Source organism: Aquarana catesbeiana, linkage group LG11 (assembly GCF_042186555.1).
Source record: "Aquarana catesbeiana isolate 2022-GZ linkage group LG11, ASM4218655v1, whole genome shotgun sequence".
Taxonomy (NCBI): domain Eukaryota; kingdom Metazoa; phylum Chordata; class Amphibia; order Anura; family Ranidae; genus Aquarana; species Aquarana catesbeiana.
In genome coordinates, this window is record NC_133334.1 from 252,859,354 (window position 1) to 252,879,404 (window position 20,051).

A 20,051-nucleotide genomic window follows, 5' to 3' on the forward strand; every position below is an offset into this window, starting at 1 on the left:
AACAGCTTTCTCACTCTACCATCTTCATCTCCATCTATTTATCTCTCCCCCATCCATATACCTGTATGGTAAGCCATACATATCTCTGACAACTCCAGCTCCTCCGTCTCCCCCATCTGTCCCCCGCTTGCCTACCCTGAAAATCCCTCATTTTTAACCCCCCACTATTTATCCCAGCCCCCCCATTCCAATCTTCCATCCCTCGTCTACAACCTCTAAATGATCCCCCAGCGTCCCTCAGTGCTACATTTCCAGCCTCCCGTTCTGCATGGAGCGTGAAAGTTCCCTTCTCTGAACTTCCAGCAGCTGCAGTAATCCTATCTCATGCTGCAGCAGCTGCGACTGTGATGGGTGCTGTGCTCCGGATGGACACTCACCTCTCTCCTCCCCATGCCACAGAGACATCAGGGAGGAAAACATCTTCTAGCATCTGCATGCAGAGCCCTGACTCAATCCTCGCTCTCTGCCAACAGACTACACCCATCCCTCTCACTGCCAGATTCACCCTCCCCCTACTGGGCACAAACCTCACACCCACCTGTACCCTACACTACTGACCCTCCTCCAAGTGACTCCGTCCTGACACCCACCTCTGCACTACTCCATCCACCCTCTTCCACCTGACTCCATCCTCACACCCACCTCTGTTCTACACCACTGACCCTCCTCCACCTGACACCATCCTCATACCCACTTCTGCTCTACACCATCGACCCTCCTCATACCCACCTCCGCTCTACACCACCGACCCTCCTCCACCTGACACCATCCTCACAGCCACCTGTGCCCTATACTACTGACCCTTCTCCAACTGACTCCGTCCTGACACCCACCTCTACACTCCACCACTGACCCTCTTCCACCTGACTCCATCCTCACACCCACCTCTGTTCTACACCACCGACCCTCCTTTACCCGACACCATCCTCATACCCACCTCTGCTCTACACCACCGACCCTCCTCCATCTGAGACCATCCTCACACCCACCTCTGCCCTACACCACCAACCCTCCTCCACCTGACACCATCCTCACACCCACCTCTGCTCTACACCACTGGCCCTCCTCTACCTGACACCTTCCTCATACCCACCTCTGCTCTACACCACCGGTCCTCCTCCACCTGCTACCATCCTCAAACCCACTTCTGCTCTACACCATCTACCCTCCTCCACCTGACACTATCCTCACACCTACCTCTGCTCTACACCACCGACCCTCCTCCACCTGGCACCCACCTCTGCATTACACCACCAACCCTCCTCCACCTGACACCATCCTCATACCCACTTCTGCTCTACACCATCGACCCTCCTCTACCAGACACCATCCTCACACCCACCCCTGCTCTACACCACCGGCCCTCCTCCACCTGACACCATGCTCGTACCCACTTCTGCTCTACACCAATGTTTCTCAATTCCAGTCCTCAAGTACCCCCAACAGATCATGTTTTCAGGCTCCCCATTATTTTGCACAGGTGATTTGAACAGTTTCACTGCCTTAGTAATTACCACAGCTTTTTCATCTGAGGGAAATCCTGAAAACATGACCTGTTAGGGGTACTTGAGGACTGGAGTTGAGAAAAATTGCTCTACAACACCGGCCTTCCGCCACCTGACACCATCCCTACACCCACCTCTATCCTACACCACCGGCCCTCCTCCACCTGACATTTTCCTCACACCTACCCCTGTCCTATGCTACCGACCCTCCTCCACCTGACATTATCCTCACACCTACTAGGGCTGGGGAAAAAAATCGATTTAAATCTTGAATCGAGTTGAGAGGTCAAATCGATTCAAAATTTAAGCAAATCGATTTTTTTAGATTTTTTTTTTTTCACCGCGTTGGTCCTGAGGAGCTGCGGGCAGGAGTTTTTAGGCAAGGCCGCGGCTTCGGCCTAGTCCGTGAGGCCGGACGCTGCGGACTAGGCCGAAGCCGCGGCCTCGCCTAAAAACTCTTGCCCGCAGCTCCTTAGGACCGGCGCGGTGTCCACAAAAAAAAAACCTCGATTCGAATTGATTTTTTTTTTTTTTTTGAGAAAATTGCCAAGCCCTAACACCTACCCCTGTCCTATACTACCGACCCTCCTCCACATAACATTATCCTCACACCTACTCCTGCCCTATACTACCGACCCTCCTCCACCCGACACTGTCCTCACACCCGCCCCTGTCCCACACCACCAACTCTCCTCCACCTGACACCATCCTCACACCCACCTCTATCCTACACCATGACCCTCCTCCACCTGACATCGTCCTCACACCCATCCCTGTCCTATACTACCAACCCTCCTTGACATGACATCATCTTCACACCCACCTCTATCCTACACCATGAACCTCCGCCACCCAACTCCATCCTTACACCCACCTCTGATTTACACCACCGACCCTCCTTCGCCTGACACCATCCTCACACCCACCTCCGCTCAACACCATCCTCACACGCACCTCCGCTCGACACTGCTGACCCTCCTCCACCTGACACCAGCATCACACCCACCTCTGCTCAGCACCACTGACCCTTCTCCACCTGACACCTTCCTCACACCCACTTCTGCTCAACACCACCGATCCTCCTCCACCTGACATTGTCTTCACATCCAACTCTGCCTTTCAACCCCGACCCTCCTCCACCTGACATTACCCTCACACCCACCTCTGTCCTATACCACAGTGGTCATCAACCCTGTCCTCGGGGTCCACTAACAGGCCAGGTTTGCAAGATAACTGAAATACATCACAGGTGATATCATTTGCTGCTCAGTGATTGCAGTATTCTAGTCTGCATCTCCCCAAGGTAATACATAAAACCTGGCCTGTTAGTGGGCCCTGAGGACAGGGTTGATGACCGCTGCTATACCACGATCCTCCTCGACCTGACACCATCATCACACCTACCTCTGCCCTACACTACTGACCCACCTGCACCTAACATTGTCTTCACATCCAACTCTGTCTTACAACCCCGACCCTTCACTGGACATCATCCCCACATGGAACTCTGTTCTACACTGCTCTCTCTCTCTCTCTCTCTCCACCTGACAGCATACTTCCAAACCCACTTCTATTCTACACCATGATTCTCCTCCACCTGACACTGTCCTCACACCCACCTCTGTCCTACACTACTGACCCTCCTCCACCTGACACCATCCTCACATCCCTGACCCTCCTCAATATGACGACACGGTCCTCACACCCACCCTACACCACTTACCCTCCTCCACTTCTGCCTTACACTGTCCCTCTGACACCATCCTCTCACCCACCTCTACTCTACACCACTGACCACAACCTACACCACCAATTCTTCTCTCCTAAACTAGCCACCTCTGCCCTAAACCATGGAACACAGTCTCATATTGCCATAATCACATCCCACCAGCTCTGCCCTTCTTCACCAAACCTTACCTCACTTGATGCTATTCTTACACCCACAACCTCTAACCTACATGAACATCTTCCCTGGATATAACACAATCATCACACCCATCCACTTCTGCCACGCACCTCCAACTATTAGCTGGTTCAGTCTCAACTGATGGTGTATAACAGGGATATGCAATTAGTGGACCTCCAGCTGTTGCAAAACTACAAGTCCCATCATGCCTCTGCCAATGGGTGTCATGCTTGTGGCTGTCAGAGTCTTGCTGTGCCTCATGGGACTTGTAGTTCTGCAACAGCTGGAGGTCCGCTAATTGCATATCCCTGGTGTATAAAAAGGTTTCTCATTACCAAGGTGTCACACAAGAAACATCTCACGATGGGTAAAAGCAAAGAGCTCTCTCAAGACCTTCACAACCTTATTGTTACAAAACATATTGATGGCATTTGTTACAGGAGGATTATTAAACTTCTGAATGTTCCAGTGAGCACTGTTGGGGCCATAATCCAGAAGTGGAAAAAAAACATAATTTCACCATAAACCAGCCATGACCAGGTGCTCCTCACAAGATTTCTGAGTGAAAATAATTATCAGAAGAGTTGTCCAAGAGCCAAGGACCACTTGTGGAGAGCTTCAGAAAGACCTGGAATTAGCAGGTACAATTGTTTCAAGTAATGCACTCAACTGCCATGGCCTGTATGCACGCTCACCACGGAAAACTCCATTGTTGAAGAAAAAGCATGTTAAAGCCCGCTTAAAGTTTGCTGCACAACATTTAGACAAGCCTGTGAAATACTGGGAGAATATAGTCTGGTCAGATAAGACCAAAATTGAACTCTTTGGAAGCCATAATACACACCATGTTTGGAGGTCAAATTGCACTGCACATCACCCCAAAAACACCTCCATACCAACAGTGAAGTTTGGGAGGTGGGAACATCATGGTGTGGGGCTGTTTTTCAGCATACAGTACTGGCACACTTCATATTGTTGAAAGAAGGATGAATGGAAAAATGTACCAAGACATTCTTGATAAAAATCTGCTGCCATCTACCAGGATGATGAAGATGAAACAAGGGTGGACATTTCGGCAGGACAATGATCCCAAACACAAAGCCATGGAAACTCTCAATTGGTTTCAAATAAAGAAAATAAAGCTGCTAGAATGCCCCAGCCAATCACCTGAATTGAATCCAATAGAAAATCTATGGAAAGAACCTTTAGAAATATATTTACCTAGATAAATGGTGATGTGTTCAATACTTATTTTACCCGCTGTATATGCGTTATATGTTCAGAAACAGGTTAACAATACAGTGTAAAGGAGATGCCAAATGTTTCGTCCATATATCGTCCCAGTGAGGGATCATTTAGACATCAGTCTATGCAGTTGCATTCCAAATAGCCCAGTTTCTCACTGGACACTATAGACTCTTCATCTGTATCTCAATTATCTGAGAGAGATGAGTCCATCAATCTTCAAAACGTCCTAAATGAGTCATACCTCCCATTCAATGCAGTACACAATAAAAAAAAAGAAAAGAAAAAAACTGTGGAATCCCAGTGGCTCATGGTAAAGATATTACACATTAAACATGCTAGATATACCCTGTATGGTAAAAGATGGGGGAGCTATTAATATTTGGGAATTTTTACATTGGTTTTGGTCCTGTGAGGTGTAAAGCACTGACGTTTGGTGTCTATGCAAAACATAACAAATGGAACCAAAACTCATAATTTTGGGCCCATAAATAGTAATTGGACATAATTTAGTAACAGATATATCAGTCTGGATGTCACACCAATTTCTCAAACTCAAACTATCCAAAACTGAACTTATAATTTTTCCTCCCCCACTTGCCCCTTCTCCTGATCTCTCTGTCAAAATCGATGGCACAACTATAAGCCCATCATTGCATGCCAAGGTCCTAGGTGTAGTCCTGGACTCTTAACTCTGCTTCAAGCCCCACGTCCAATCACTGTCCAAATCTTGCCGCGTCAACCTCCGCAACATCTCCAAAATACACCCCTTTCTAACCAATGACACAACAAAGCTCCTAATTCACTCCCTGGTCATCTCTCGTCTCGACTACTGCAACTCCCTTCTCGTTGACTTACCTCTTCATAGTCAATCCCCCCTTCAGTCCATCATGAATGCTGCTGCCAGTCTTATCCACCTTAACAATTGCTCTGTGTCTGCTACTCCTTTATGTCAATCCCTCCACTGGCTTCTGCTCAACCAACAAATTCAATTCAAAATACTAACAACTTACAAAGCCATCCACAACTTAGCCCCCAGCTACATCACTAGCCTAGTCTCTAAATACCAACCTAATCGTTCTCTTCGTTCCTCTCAAGACCTCCTGCTCTCTAGTTCCCTCATCACCTCATCCCATGCTCTCCTCCAGGACTTTTCCAGAGCCTCTCCAATCCTATGGAACTCCTTACCCCAATCTGTTTGATTATATCCTACTCTATTAGCTTTTAGACCAGGGGTAGGCAACCCCCGGCACTGGTGCCGCAAGCGGCACGCAAAGCCTCTTTTGCCGACACTCGACTCCCTCCCCATCAGCAGGTCTGTGCAGGGAAGCGTCAGTGAGATGCTAATGCATTCCAATCTCACAATTCCCCACACCACACCTGCACTGGGGGGAGGGCACTGTACCCTCACACACTGGTTATCTAACTTTGCTGTAGCTGCGATTGTCAGCTTTTGTGATGGGGAAGGGTTTGGGTGCAGTTCTGCTAGGGGGGTGGTCCCTGTTTCCAGGAAGAGGAGGACTGTGATTGGCCACTGCCAAAGCCAATCAGTCCTGCTAGCCCCGCCCACCATCTGGAGGAAGATGACTCGCTTGGTTGCCACTACCAATTTCAGAAAGAAGGGATTTCACTGTGATTGAGAAAACCACAATCAGTTTGTGGATATACTGTTGAGCTTCTGGGAACTTTGTTGAACAAAAAAAATAAAATACACACACACACACATATATATGTGTGTGTGTAACTTATTACTGACCCCTCAGCTCTGCATCATCTACTACTACCAACCTCTACCTCACCTGCTCCCAACCTCTGGACTCTGGGTCACTTACACCTGACCCCTGAACTTTGCATCACTTACTACTGTACCCCGGCACTCTGTGTCTCTTTAAGCCACAGCCAGTATTTAGCACAATGAAAATCACATTCAATTTTGCTGCGGCGCTCGGCGCTGCACTTTTTCTCAGCTGCAGGGGGCCCGATCTTGCACACAGGCCCGCTGCTTTCAGAAAATGCCCCTGACCTGATCTCATTATTGCGTATCCATTCCAGAAGCTTGTATGTGACATCACATACATCACCTACAAGCACGTGAACTGGATGCGAGAGGTGGATCAGCGGGGATGAGTGTGCCAGGACATATAGATGTGTGTCATCTCTGCTTCCTTGCAGCACTTTGCATATCACGCATATCATAGATGAGAAGAGGATACAGCAGTGGAGCAGATGAGTAGGAGGGTACAGCGGTGGGGCAGATGAGCAGGGAGGGTTTAGCAGTGGGACAGAAGAGCAGGAGGGTACGATGGTGGGGCAGATGTGCAGGGGGTACAGTAGTGGAAGAGATGAGAAGGGGGTTCAGCGGTGGGACAAAAAACCAAGGGGTTTACAGTGATGGGGGCAAATGAGCAGGGGGTTTCAGTGGTAGGACAGAGAAGCAGGGGGGGGTTCAGTGATGGGCTAGATGAGAAGGGGGTTACACTGGTGGGGCAGAAGAGCATGGGGGTACAGAGATGGGGCAGTTGTGCAGGGGGGTACAGTTGTGCAGGGGGGTACAGTGGCAGGGCAGAAAGGAGGTGCATTGGTGGGACAGATGAGCAGGGGGTTACAGTGGTAGGACAGAGGAGCAGGGGGGTTCAGTGATGGGCTAGATGAGAAGGGGGTTACACTGGTGGGGCAGAAGAGCAGGGGGGTACAGAGGTGGGGCATTTGTGCAGGGGGGTACATTGGCAGGGCAGAGGAGAAAGGAGGTACATTGGTGGCACAGATGAGCAGGGGGTTACAGTGGTGGGGCAGAAGAGCAGGGGGGGTACAGAGGTGAGACAGACGTGCAGGAGGTAAAGTGGTGGGGCAGATGAGAAAGGAGGTTACAGTGGTGGGAGCGATGAGAAGGGAATTCAGTGGTGGGACAGAAGAACGCGGGTACAGCGGTGGGGCAGATGTTCAGGGGGGTACAGTGGTTGGGCGGAAGTGCAGGGGGTACAGTGGTGGGAGAGATGAGAAGGGGGTTGAGCGGTGAGACAGTACAGTACAGTGATAAGGCAGATGAGCAGGGGGTTACAGTGGTGGGACAGATGAGCAGGGGGTTCAGTGTTGTGCCAGATGAGGAGGGGGTTACATTGGTGGAAAAGATAAGCGGGGGGGGGGTTCAGTGTTGGGGCAGATGTGAAAGGGAGGTGCATTAGTGGGACTAATGAGCAGGGGGGTACAGAGGTGGGGCAGAAGAGCAGGGGGGGTACAGAGGTGGGGCAGAAGAGCAGGGTGTACAGAGGTGGGGCAGAAGAGCAGGGGCGTGCAGAGGTGGGGCAGAAGAGCAGGGGCATGCAGAGGTGGGGCAGAAGAGCAGGGGCATGCAGAGGTGGGGCAGAAGAGCAGGGGCGTACAGAGGTGGGGGAAGATGTGCAGGGGGGTACAGTGGCGGGGAAGAGGAGAAAGGAGGTAAATTGGTGGGACAGATGAGCAGGGGTTTACAGTGGTGGGATAGAAGAGCAGGGGGAACGGTGGTGGGGCAGATGAGAAAGGGGGTTACAGTGGCGGGGCAGATGAGCAGATGGGTTCAGTGTTAGGACAGGTAAGAAGGTGGTTCAGCGGTGAGACAGAAGAGCATGGGGGTACAGCGGTGGAGCCGATGTGCAGGGAGACACAGCGGTGTGGCATAGGAGAAAGGGGGTTACAGTGGTGGGACAGAAGAGCAGGGGGTACAGTGATCTAAGGTATAAAGGTGCAGGAATTGGTACTGATCAGAGGACTAGAGTTACAGGAACTGGGTCTGATCTAAGGCATGAGAGTGCAGAATGTTAATTAGTTAAGTAGTTTACAGCGTTTAATTTATAAAAATCCTTTTCATAATTGAGCGTGTGAATTTAACATTTTTTTTTGTTATAAAGTCGGCACGCTCAATTTCTTTGAGAACATTTTTCGGCACACTGTACTCAAAAGGTTGCCTACCCCTGTTTTAGACGATCCCTGAAAACCCTCCTCTTCAGAGAAGCCCATCCTACCCACACCTAACAACTGTATTTTCATTTTCTTCATCAGTTTATCCCCCACAGTCATCACCTTTTGTATCACTTGACCCTCCCTCTTAGATTGTAAGCTCTAACGAGCAGGGCCCTCTGATTCCTCCTGAATTGAATTGTATTGTAACTGTACTATCTGCCCCCATGTTATAAAGCACTGCGCAAACTGTTGGCACTATATAAATCCTGTATAATAATAAATAATAATAGTTAGGAGAATTTGAAGATCGTTATTACATAATGACTACCTGTGCAGCATCCCGCCCCTTCCATTCCATTGGATAGTCTGAGTGGGTGGCAACTCACATATATAGCGATGAGGATCTACAATCAAATGTTATCTTCTCTGAGGGGTCCCATTTATATGTGTGTGTTTTTGATCCCAGAAACAGGAAATATAATTTTTCTATATGTTTTAGCTCTTTTATTTTTAATACTGTTTACTTGTGTATATCTCACTCTCTTATGCTATGTTTTTGTATCTTTTGTGTAAATTTCTGTAACTTTTTCTATGCACTGCCCACCTAGGAATTCTAAAAATAACAATTAATATAAGTATGGACTTTTTTTTTAAGGTAAAAAACCTTAAGGCTTTACAACCACTTTAAGGTATGAGGGGGTTGGGTGTGAAGATAGCCATTTAGCTGTAAGAATGGTGTCCGAGACTCTGCTCTCCAAAGTAGTTACAGGTTAACTAAACCAAGCAATATTACCAGAGTTAGTACAAACACAAACCCACAGTCCCAACCTACAATACCACCAGCCACTACTAGAGGGAGACTCAACCAAAATCTAGCTGGCTGGACATACATAGGGATCTTTCCCACACACACACACACAAACCCCGGTCTGACAATGAGATCTGTCCCTACCTATGACCAGGGGTGTCGTTAGGGGGTGGCTATTGGGGCTATAGCCCCAAATCTGGGGGCCATAGCCCCGAGTCTCCTACCGCAGGGGTCCTTGCCTAACCACCGAGCCGCGAGTGCGGTGGACAGGCTGCATGATGGAGCCGAGCAGGCAGGTGAAAGAAGCGAGCGAGCGGGCAGGCGAGCAGAGATTACATCATCTTTCTCCGCCCGCCCCCCATCAGTACACTTCCGCCTTGCGAAGTGACTGTGTATACGGCGGGAGACAGGCAGTGCTGCAGGTGGGGCCAGGAGCTCCACTGCTGCTCTGACCCCGCCCAATGTAGACCGCATGTTCGGGACTCGGGAGGCCGCAGGATATGAGCTGGGATCGGAGCGGGAGGGAGCGGCAGTGGTGGTGAGAGCCAGAGGCTTTGGAGCTGGGATCCGAGTGGGAGAGAGCAGGTGCCCACTGTGCTGAAAGCCAGCGGATGGTGAGCCCAGCTGGGCAGGACCAGGTAGGTCCTTCTCCCCAAATACTCTGCCTGTGAGTGTGGACTAAATCCTGATCTGGCTGTGGCTGAACTGTTCACCAATTAGAGCACTAGCATGCACCACCACCAGTGGTACTGGCACATCTTCCACACAGACATGGTGAAATGCACCACTGCTTGTTGGGCTTCCTTTAGGCCTAGTTCCCATCTATGCGGGTTTGCGGCCTGTTTTTGCGCTGGGATGGTAGCACATTTATTTAATCGGGCTGCCATGCCTGAATTTCCTGCAGAGAAAAGGTGCATGCAGCATTTTAAGTGGCCTTGAAATCGCATGGTGCTTTTTTGCATTGTGCAATTTCCCTGCAGATCCTGCACCCACAATCGCGCTGCATTTTTAGATGCATGGGGGTGCCATTAGGAATTAATTTTTTAAACAGCAGCGTGTGCAGGAATCTCAGCAATTCCAGCACCCAGAGTCAAAACATGCTGCTGTTTAAAAACACACGAGGCTGCCATTCATTCTTAATGGCACCCCCACACATCTAAAATTGAACTGCAGGGAAATCGCAAAGTGTAAAAGCTGCTGCGTTTTTCTAAAAATGCAGGCACAGCAGCCCATTCAAAGGAATGGTCTGCCATGCCTGCACAAACATGCACTGTAAACCCGCATAGATGTGACCCAGGCCTAAAGCGTTAGTAAAGTCATTTTTTTAAAATGAAAAAAGCTGGACCCCCTGCAGGTGTAACCGCTTGCCTACTGGCCACTTTTTTCAGTGTGATGAAAGGAATGCCGATAACCGGCAAGTGTGTTTACATCACGATCAGTTGTGATTGGACACAGCTGGTCACGTGGTAAAGAGTTGCTGTTATTGGCTCTTTACCCCAATCTGTGATCAGCTGTGTTATAGAGTGAGCTGGGTGTGCACCGCAGTGAGCACGGTTTTGGGAGGATGTCAATAGACACCCTCCCAGAACTGGATCGCGCTGTTGAACCACTTCATTATATATTACAATATAACAATAGAAATAATGCACTTCAATCACCCTGACACCATATCAACCATGGTGCCATGATGATTGAAGTGCCAACACCAGCCACTGCACAAATTGCCCCGCAAAAAATTTCTTAAAATTTCTTAACCCCCCCCCCGCCTGCAAAAAGGTTGGTGACCGCTGCTATGGGCTCTAGCCCTAGATCTTTTGCAGACCTAGCAACGCCCCTGCCTATGACAACCTAGTTTTGACAGATACCCACTCCCACTTCTGCTTGGACTGACCACCACTGTTCCAATCTAAGGCCAGCTATCATTACCCTACACCAACTACCTTCTACTAGGTAACACACTGCTTTCTCTACTCTATAACCACTGATCATTCTCCACCATGCTAACTCAACTAACTCTGTCCTTTAATATCAACTCTTCTCTACACAATTCTCATAGCAAGCACCCTGCCCTACACCAATGATTCTACCACAGACCCTCCTCAGCCCAACGCAATACACCTTACTTCCCTATACCTGCACCTTCCACCCTACATTCCTGACTGTCCTTCACATGAAGCCATCCTGGTGCCACCACCTGCTCCAGAAAAAAAATAAATAGCACCCCTGTTCTGTATGCTCAACATTACAATATCTAGCATACAGAAGTGAATATCATATTAACATGCTACTATTACTTAACAACCTAAATAAAACAGTTATAATGGGGCAAAAAAAAAGAATCTATAATTCCTTCAACAATATACAGTGAGGAAGAGCATAAATGCCATTCATGGCATCACCTCCATCACAAATCCAAAGAAAGAGAGGAATTGTGTATTAAAAAACATTGAGGAGGTCACATATTATGCAGTATACATTTACTAGAGAGATGTCACACAGTGTATACAGATCCCAGAAAGAGATCAACCTTTGCACAGTGTATACAGAACCCAGATAGAGACCAAGCCTGGCACGCAGTGTATAGAGAGAGCCTGGACAGAGACCAAGCCTGGCATACAGTATACAAAGCCCACATAGAGACCAAGCCTGGCACACAGTGTATACAGAGCCTAGATAGAGACCAGGCCTGGCACACAGTGTATACAGAGCCTAGATAGAGACCAAGCCTGGCACAGTGAATAGAGGACCCCAGATAGAGACCAAGCCTGGCACACAGTGGGGGAGATTTACTAATATTGGAGAGTGCAAAATCTGGTGCAGCTCTGCTTAGAATCCAATCAGCTTCCAGGTTTTATTGTCAATACTTGACTGAACAAGCTGAAGTTAGAAGCGGATTGGCTACTATGCACAGTTGCAGCAGATTCTGAGTGCTCCAATTTTAGTAAATCTCAAGCAGTGTATACAGAGCCCAGATAAAGACCAAGCCTGGCACACAGCGTACACAAAGCCCAGATAGAGACCAAGCCTGGCACACGGTGTATAGAGAGAGCCTGGACAGAGACCAAGCCTGGCACACAGTGTATAGAGAGAGCCTGAACAGAGACCAAGCCTGGCATACAGTATATACAAATCCCAGATAGAGACCAAGCCTGGCACACAGTGTATACAAAGCCTAGATAGAGACCAGGCCTGGCATCATCCCGGTACTGTTGTTTCGAGTGGGCGATCGGCTATCCGTATATAACAACCGATGCGGCTGAAAGCCACTCGGCTGTTATACCGGGGGAGCGGGAGGGGACGTCGCCTCCCGCCGCTCTTACCGGGCCTCCCGTGCGATCGGGAGGCCCGGTGTCCAATCGGCTGCCTCCGGCGGCTGTGGGCGGGCTGGAACGAAGCTGTGGGCGGCTTCGTTCCAGCCTTCTCAATGTAAACGCGGAAGCGACGTCATGATGTCACTTCCCGTTTACTCGGCTGCCAATGGCGCCGAATTTAAAAAAATACACAGTATTCAGAATCGCTGTTTTCGGTGATCTGAATACTTTGAAGTGTAAAGGAGGGATGGGGGGGTCTTTTAGACCCCCCATCCCTCCATAAAGAGTACCTGTCACCACCTATTACTGTCACAAGGGATGTTTACATTCCTTGTGACAACAATAAAAGTAAAAAAAAAAAATTTTTTTTTAAACACACTTTATAAGTATAAAAATAAATAATTAAAAAAAAATGTTTAAAGCGCCCCCGTCCCTGCGAGCTCGCGCAGCGAAGAAAACGCATACGGAAGTCGCACCCGCATATGTAAACGGTGTTCAAATCACACGTGAGGTATCGCCGCGATCGTCAGAGCAAGAGCAATAATTCTAGCCCTAGACCTCCTCTGTAACTCTAACCTGGTAACCGTAAAAAAAATGTAAAGCATCGCCTATGGAAATTCATAGCTACCATAGTTTGTCGCCATTCCACGAGTGCGTGCAATTATAAAAGCATGACATGTTTGGTATCTATTTACTCGGCATAACATCATCTTTCACATTATACAAAAAAATTGGGGTAACTTTACTGTTTGGATTTTTTAAAATTCGTGGAAGTGTCCCTTTTCCAAAAATTTGCGTTTAAAACACCGCTGCACAAATACCGTGTGATATAAAATATTGCAACAATCTCCATTTTATTCTCTAGATTCTCTGCTAAAAAAATATATATAATGTTTGGGGGTTCCAAGTAATTTTCTAGCAAAAAATATGGATTTCAACTTGTAAACACCAAATTTCAAAAATAGGCTTAGTCATGAAAGGGTTAAGGTAAAAATGTTTTAGGCATAAGTACTCCCCCCCCCCCTTTTACTTAAACGGAGCTCCACCCAAAAGGGGAAGTTCTGTTTTAAGGCCTCCTCCCCCACTCCTGTTTGTCCTGTTTGTGAAATGGAGTTTTGGGGAGCGGGGAGCAGATTTTGACAGGTACCCGCTCCCACCTCTGCTCCGACACATCACAGGACCCAGAAGACTGCAGGACCATTCACAGTGCTTGGCGCCACTCACAGCAGAGGACACAAGGAGAAAATGGCTGGGGTGAGCACACCGCTGCATCGTAGGACAGGTGAGTGGCTGTTTATTAAAAGGTCAGCAGGTACAGTTAATACAAAGTAGGGATGTATCGTAACACGGAGTGGCACCGTGGATACACCAAAAATACCTGTGCCGCGTCCTACAATAACGTATTCAAAAAACAAACAGGGGGGACTTTTGGACTTTTTAGGCACAACTACATAAACATTCTATAAAAAATTATTTTATTAGAAAAATACATAACAACAAAATTAATTAAAAACCACAATACATGTATATATATATATATTGGAGGGCGATAGCTATACAACACCATCTAAGTACATATCTCTTCAGACATCTGGATCAACATCCCAGGTAACAGTCAGTCCGAGAGGATGGCCGAATAGCAAATCCGCAGTCAATTAATTCATGTCATATGGATATTCAATGCTTGACATGTTTCGCGTGTCTTCACGCTTCTTCAAGAGCCAGACAGTATATATTGTGGCTATCAGAAATATGTAACATAACAGGTACATGATTAATATATCAATATGTATAGACAAAAACGGTATCTGTGATGACAGGAGAGGGGAAGGGGGAGGGGGAGGAAGGAGGGAAAGGGAAAAAGGGGAGAGGGGAAAAGGAAAGGGGGGGGGGGAGGGGAGAAGGGGGAAAAGAAAAAAGGAAGGGGAAAACAAGGGAAAAGAAGAATAGAAAAAAAGAGGGGAGGGAAGGGGGGGGGGAAGGGGGAAAGGATGAAAAGAAAAAGGAAAAGAGGAAAAGGGAAAGGTGGAAGAGAGGAGGTGGGAACCAAGAGAATATTGTATACATAAAAATCTCATTCACATCTCTTAACCATCTTTCGAGACTATGTTGTGCACGCCCCCATGGCAGCCTTTCATCACCTTTGGGTTTGCGCGCCCTCCACTGCAATGTCTGAATAAGCATGAGTTTTTTCTGAGACTAAAATATGCGGTGTCATCACAGATACCGTTTTTGTCTATACATATTGATATATTAATCATGTACCTGTTATGTTACATATTTCTGATAGCCACAATATATACTGTCTGGCTCTTGAAGAAGCGTGAAGACACGCGAAACATGTCGAGCATCGAATATCCATATGACATGAATTAATTGACTGCGGATTTGCTATTCGGCCATCCTCTCGGACTGACTGTTACCTGGGATGTTGATCCAGATGTCCAAAGAGATATGTACTTAGATGGTGTTGTATAGCTATCGCCCTCCAATATATATATATATATATATATATATATATATATATATATATATATATATATATATATATATATACACACACACACACACATACACACACACACACACACATGTATTGTGGTTTTTAATTAATTTTGTTGTTATGTATTTTTCTAATAAAATATTTTTTTATAAAATTTTTATCTAGTTTTGCCTAAAAAGTCCAAAAGTCCCCAGTTTGTTTTTTGAATCAGCAGGTACAGTTGCTGACTTTTAATTTTCACTTAAGAGACTGGAGGTCCTCTTTATTTGAGCCCTCACCCAATCCAGCACTGTGCACATCTGCAGCTCTTCTCTCCCCTTATATCTTGGTCTCACTGGCTTTGCTGAGGCAGGTGGAGCCATTGGATCCTGATTCCATCAATAAAAGCCAGTGACGAGAGAGTGGAAGGCGGGGGCGATTCCTACGGTCTGTGTCAACAGACACCGGCAGCGAGGCTCAGAAGAGAGCATAGGAGGCATTCGCTGGGGAGGAGGATCCAGGAGCGCTGGCAGGGGATCCGAGAAGAGGAAATTTGGGGCCACTCTGTGCAGTTCCATTGCACAGAGCAGGTGCAGTGCATCCGGAAAGTATTCACAGCGCTTTACTTTTTCCATATTTTGTTATATTACAGCCCTATTCCAAAATGGATTAAATGCATTATTTTCCTCAAAATTCTACAAACAATACCCCATAATGACAACGTGAAAGAAGTTTGTTTGAAATCTTTGCAAATTTATTAAAAATAAAAAACAAAAAAACAATCCCGTGTACATAAGTATTCACAGCCTTTGCTCAATACTTTGTTGAAGCACCTTTGGCACCAATTACAGCCTCAAGTCTTTTTGAGCATGATGCTACAAGCTTGGCACTCCTATTTTTGGGCAGTTTCTCCCATTCTTCTTTGCAGGACCTCTCAAGCTCCATCAGGTTGGAAGGGGAGCATCGGTGCACAGCCATTTTCAGATCTCTCCAGAGATGTTCAAGTCTGGGCTCTGGCTGGCCACTCAAGAACATTCACAAAGTTGTCCCGTAGCCACTCCTTTGTTATCTTGGCTGTGTGCTTGGAGTCGTTGTCCTGTTTGAAGATGAACCTTCGCCCCTGTCTGAGGTCGAGAGAGCTGGAACAGGTTTTCATCAAGGATGTCTCTGTACATTGCTGCATTCATCGTTCCCTGACTAATCTCCTAGTTTCTGCCGCTGCAAAAACATCCCCACAGCATGATGCTGCCACCACCATGCTTCACTGTAGGGATGGTATTGGCCAGGTGATGAGCGGTGCCTGGTTTCCTCCAGACATGATGCTTGCCATGCAGGACAAAGAGTTCAATCTTTGTTTCATCAGACCAGAGATTTTTGTTTCTCATGGCCTGGGAGTCCTTCAGGTGCCTTTTGGCAAACTCCAGGTGGGCTGTCATGTGCCTTTTACTGAGGAGTGGCTTTCGTCTGGCCACTCTACCATGCAGGCCTGATTGGTGGAGTGCTGCAGAGATGGTTGTTCTTCTGTAAGGTTCTCCTCTCTCCACAGAGAAACGCTGGAGCTCTGTCAGAGTGACCATCGGGTTCTTGGTCACCTCCCTGACTAAGGCCCTTCTTCCCCCGATTGCTTGGTTTGGCCAGGTGGCTCGTTCTAGGAAGAGCCCTGGTGTTTCCAAACTTCTTCCATTCAAGGATGATGGAGACCACTGTGCTCATTGGACCTTCAATGCTGTCCTTCCCTAGATCTGTGCCTTGATACAATTCTGTCTCGGAGGTCTGCAGACAATTCTTTAGACTTCATGGCTTGGTTTGTGCTCTGACATGCACTGTTAACATAAAAGCGCACACACACAGGTTGGACTTGATGGACTTGTGTCTTTTTTCAACCTTACCAACTATGTAACTATGGGACATTACATAGACAGGTGTGTGCCTTTCCAAATCATGTCCAATCAACTGAATATGATTTCGGGTCCATGTCTCCACCGAAACACACAGACTCTGGGAACCTAGGACCTGGATACAGTTTTGGGGCCTCTGTGCCCAAACCAACAATGTGCTTCACCCCCCCCCCCCCAGAATAAATGTTAACATAATCAGCTCAAAACAACCTGATGCTGGTGTCTCCTGCTGTTATATGTAATCTGATTATTAGGGTGTCTCTCTATGGGATGCTCTCACATATAGACCTGTGTGTGAGCTTGTCTCAGGCTGTTCCTCTGATATTGCGTATTCAGTATGACCCGAGGGGGATATCAGAACATTCTCCTCTAGTATTTTGGCTTTCTGCTAGACACCAAACTACCTTACCTAAGGCCCCATGGTGCCTAAATGTGTTCTGGTTGAAACGGTTACCAGCAGACAATACCATTGCACAGTACATATCTAGCTTTATTGCTGATAATGCCCTCTATGACAAAGTTTTGGTCAAATGGGAGCCATTTAAATGCTTTGTGCAAGGTATATTTTTTCTAACATTAATACTATTACCTCTGACACAAAGCAACATGAGGAACAGCTGACTCAGCATGTTCGGAGGCTTGAGCAGGAGTATATATTGGATCTGTCTGATAGTTCTAAAGCAGCCTGGATTTCAGTGCAAGATGCCTTAACCACTTGTCGACCGGCTTACGTCGATATACGGGCACGCACAGGCAGATTAACGTACCTAAATGTTGCCCTTTAAGAAGCGGTTTGCGGGCATGTGCGCCCTCCGCGAGCTCCGTGAGTGTGATCGAGCGTCCCGCGGATTCAATGTCTGCGGGGATACCCGCGATCGTCTCATGGAGAGGGAGAATGGGGAAATGCTAAACAAGCATTTCCCAGTTCTGCCTAGTGATACTGACACTGATCAACGCTCCCTTTAATCGGGAGCGGTGATCAGTGTTGTGTCACACATAGCCCCTCCCCCCCCACAGTTAGAATCACTCCCTAGGACACACTTAACCCCTACAGCGCCCCCTAGTGGTTAACCCCTTTACTGCCAGTCACATTTACACAGTAATCAATGCATTTTTAATAGCACTGATCCCTGTATAAATGTGAATGGTCCCAAATAGCGCCAAAAGTGTCCGATCTGTCCGCCCATAATGTCGCAGTCACAATAAAAATCGCCGCCATTACTAGTAAAAAAAAAAATTATTAATAAAAATGGCATAAAACTATCCCCTATTTTATAGACGCTATAACTTTTGCGCAAAGCAATCAATAAACGCTTATTTATATGCTATTTATTTTACCAAAAATATGTAGAATACGTATCGGCCTAAACTGAGGGAAAAAAATGTTTTTTTAATATTTTTTTGGGGGATATTTATTATAGCAAAAAATAATGCACTTTTTTTCAAAATTGTCGCTATTTTTTTGTTTATAGCGCAAAAAATAAAAAATGCAGAGGTGATCAAATACCACCAAAAGAAAGCTCTATTTGTGGGGAAAAAAGGACGTCGATTTTGTTTGGGAGCCACGTCGCACGACAGCGCAATTGTCACTTAAAGCGACGCAGTGCAGAATCGCAAAAAGTGCTCTGGTCTTTGGCCAGCCAAATGGTCCGGGGCTTAAGTGGTTAACCCATGTAATACATTCTAAGACAGGAAAAAAAAACGATTCTTCTCTAGGGAGAGGGAACAGACTGGATAAAATATTAAATGTTAGACCTGCTGTTCCAGCTATAGGAGCACTGAAATTGCCCAATGTCCAACTTACTAATTCGCCCGCTGCCATTATGGCTGAACTAATCCGATACTATACAGATCTCTATGCTTCCAAAATGTCCTATACACACAGGAAGAAGGAGTCTATCATTCTATTATTGTGTTCCGCCTAGGTGTGAAATCCCATTGTTAATTGAGGCACCTTTTTGTTTCTGTCCGCCTGCTAGTATTGTGTCCACTTCACCTCGTTACCAAACCATTGTGGGATGTTTATGTTAGCTGTTCATTAGATGTACTGTTAGAAGTACTGATATTACTGTTTAAAGTTTGCATTGTTTAGAATATTGCGATCAAGCTCTTACCTGATTTTGTGTGGTATAAATGCTGTGTGAGTTTACAATAAAGTCAGTTCCAGTTTGCACCTTAGCTAATGTCATCTATCTCTTGGGTGCAATTCTCAGCTATAATACCTGGGTCCTGGTTTCAGAGTAGAGGAAGCTGTATCTTGGTGGAATCACCCAGGCTGGGTGCCAGGCAGTCTGGTCTGCGGTGCAATCTGCTTCCTATGGGCAGTCCAAACCATCACTGGGACCCGGTGTCCGGTGATATTAAAGAAGTGTTCCATATCATACCATGGAAGCGGAGTTCCAGTTTAGAATGCAAGAGACGCTCGCCCAATATAAAGAGCCTGGTTCTGCCTGGAACCTGATGGAATTGAGAGATGGGATCCGCCTGGAGCTCTGGATAGAGGTTCTCCAAGTGGAGCAAGACTATTATGGAAAGGTCCCCCCTATGTCCATGGATTGGTACTGGCTCCAATTGGATTTGCGTATACCATTCCTAGGAGAGCATCCTCGGGAGGACTGGCTGACAGAGCTGGATAGGCTGATCCAGACGGAAATGGTGCTGGACGATGGTTATCGGGCGCTGCAATGGTATGCTACGCAAGCATGTCCGTGGCTTAAAAACAGCAATCCTATAAAAGGCTTTGACTACGCTGGCCCGGATTGATATCCGAGACTCTTCAGGAGGATCCACATTTCGGTAGTGCAGCGGAGTAGAGATGGGAGGACATCCGAGATTTTAGGGGGTTGGAACTTCCCAGTGAGCTTGGATTGAGAAGTGATGTGGACTCTATAATTACACAGGAGTGGGAGCTAGAACAAGCATAAAAAAAACTGTTCAACAGAGCTCAACAGTATATCCCA

The 20,051-nt window shown here is 47.1% G+C and overlaps 1 protein-coding gene across 6 annotated transcripts in view; it reads right to left on the bottom strand.

Annotated features, from left to right (window-relative positions):
- The window catches only part of NDRG4 (NDRG family member 4), a 71,478-nt gene that overhangs the window by 37,351 nt on the left and 14,076 nt on the right, over positions 1-20,051 (bottom strand). The window contains exon 1 of one of the 6 annotated variants that reach the window (XM_073605620.1): positions 378-517. The exons of the other annotated variants lie outside the window; for them this stretch is intronic. Coding sequence (XP_073461721.1) covers positions 378-420 — 43 coding nt within the window. The 5' untranslated portion in view covers positions 421-517. Of the gene's footprint in view, positions 1-377; positions 518-20,051 lie in introns of those variants that run through there. 6 annotated transcript variants of the gene reach the window in all.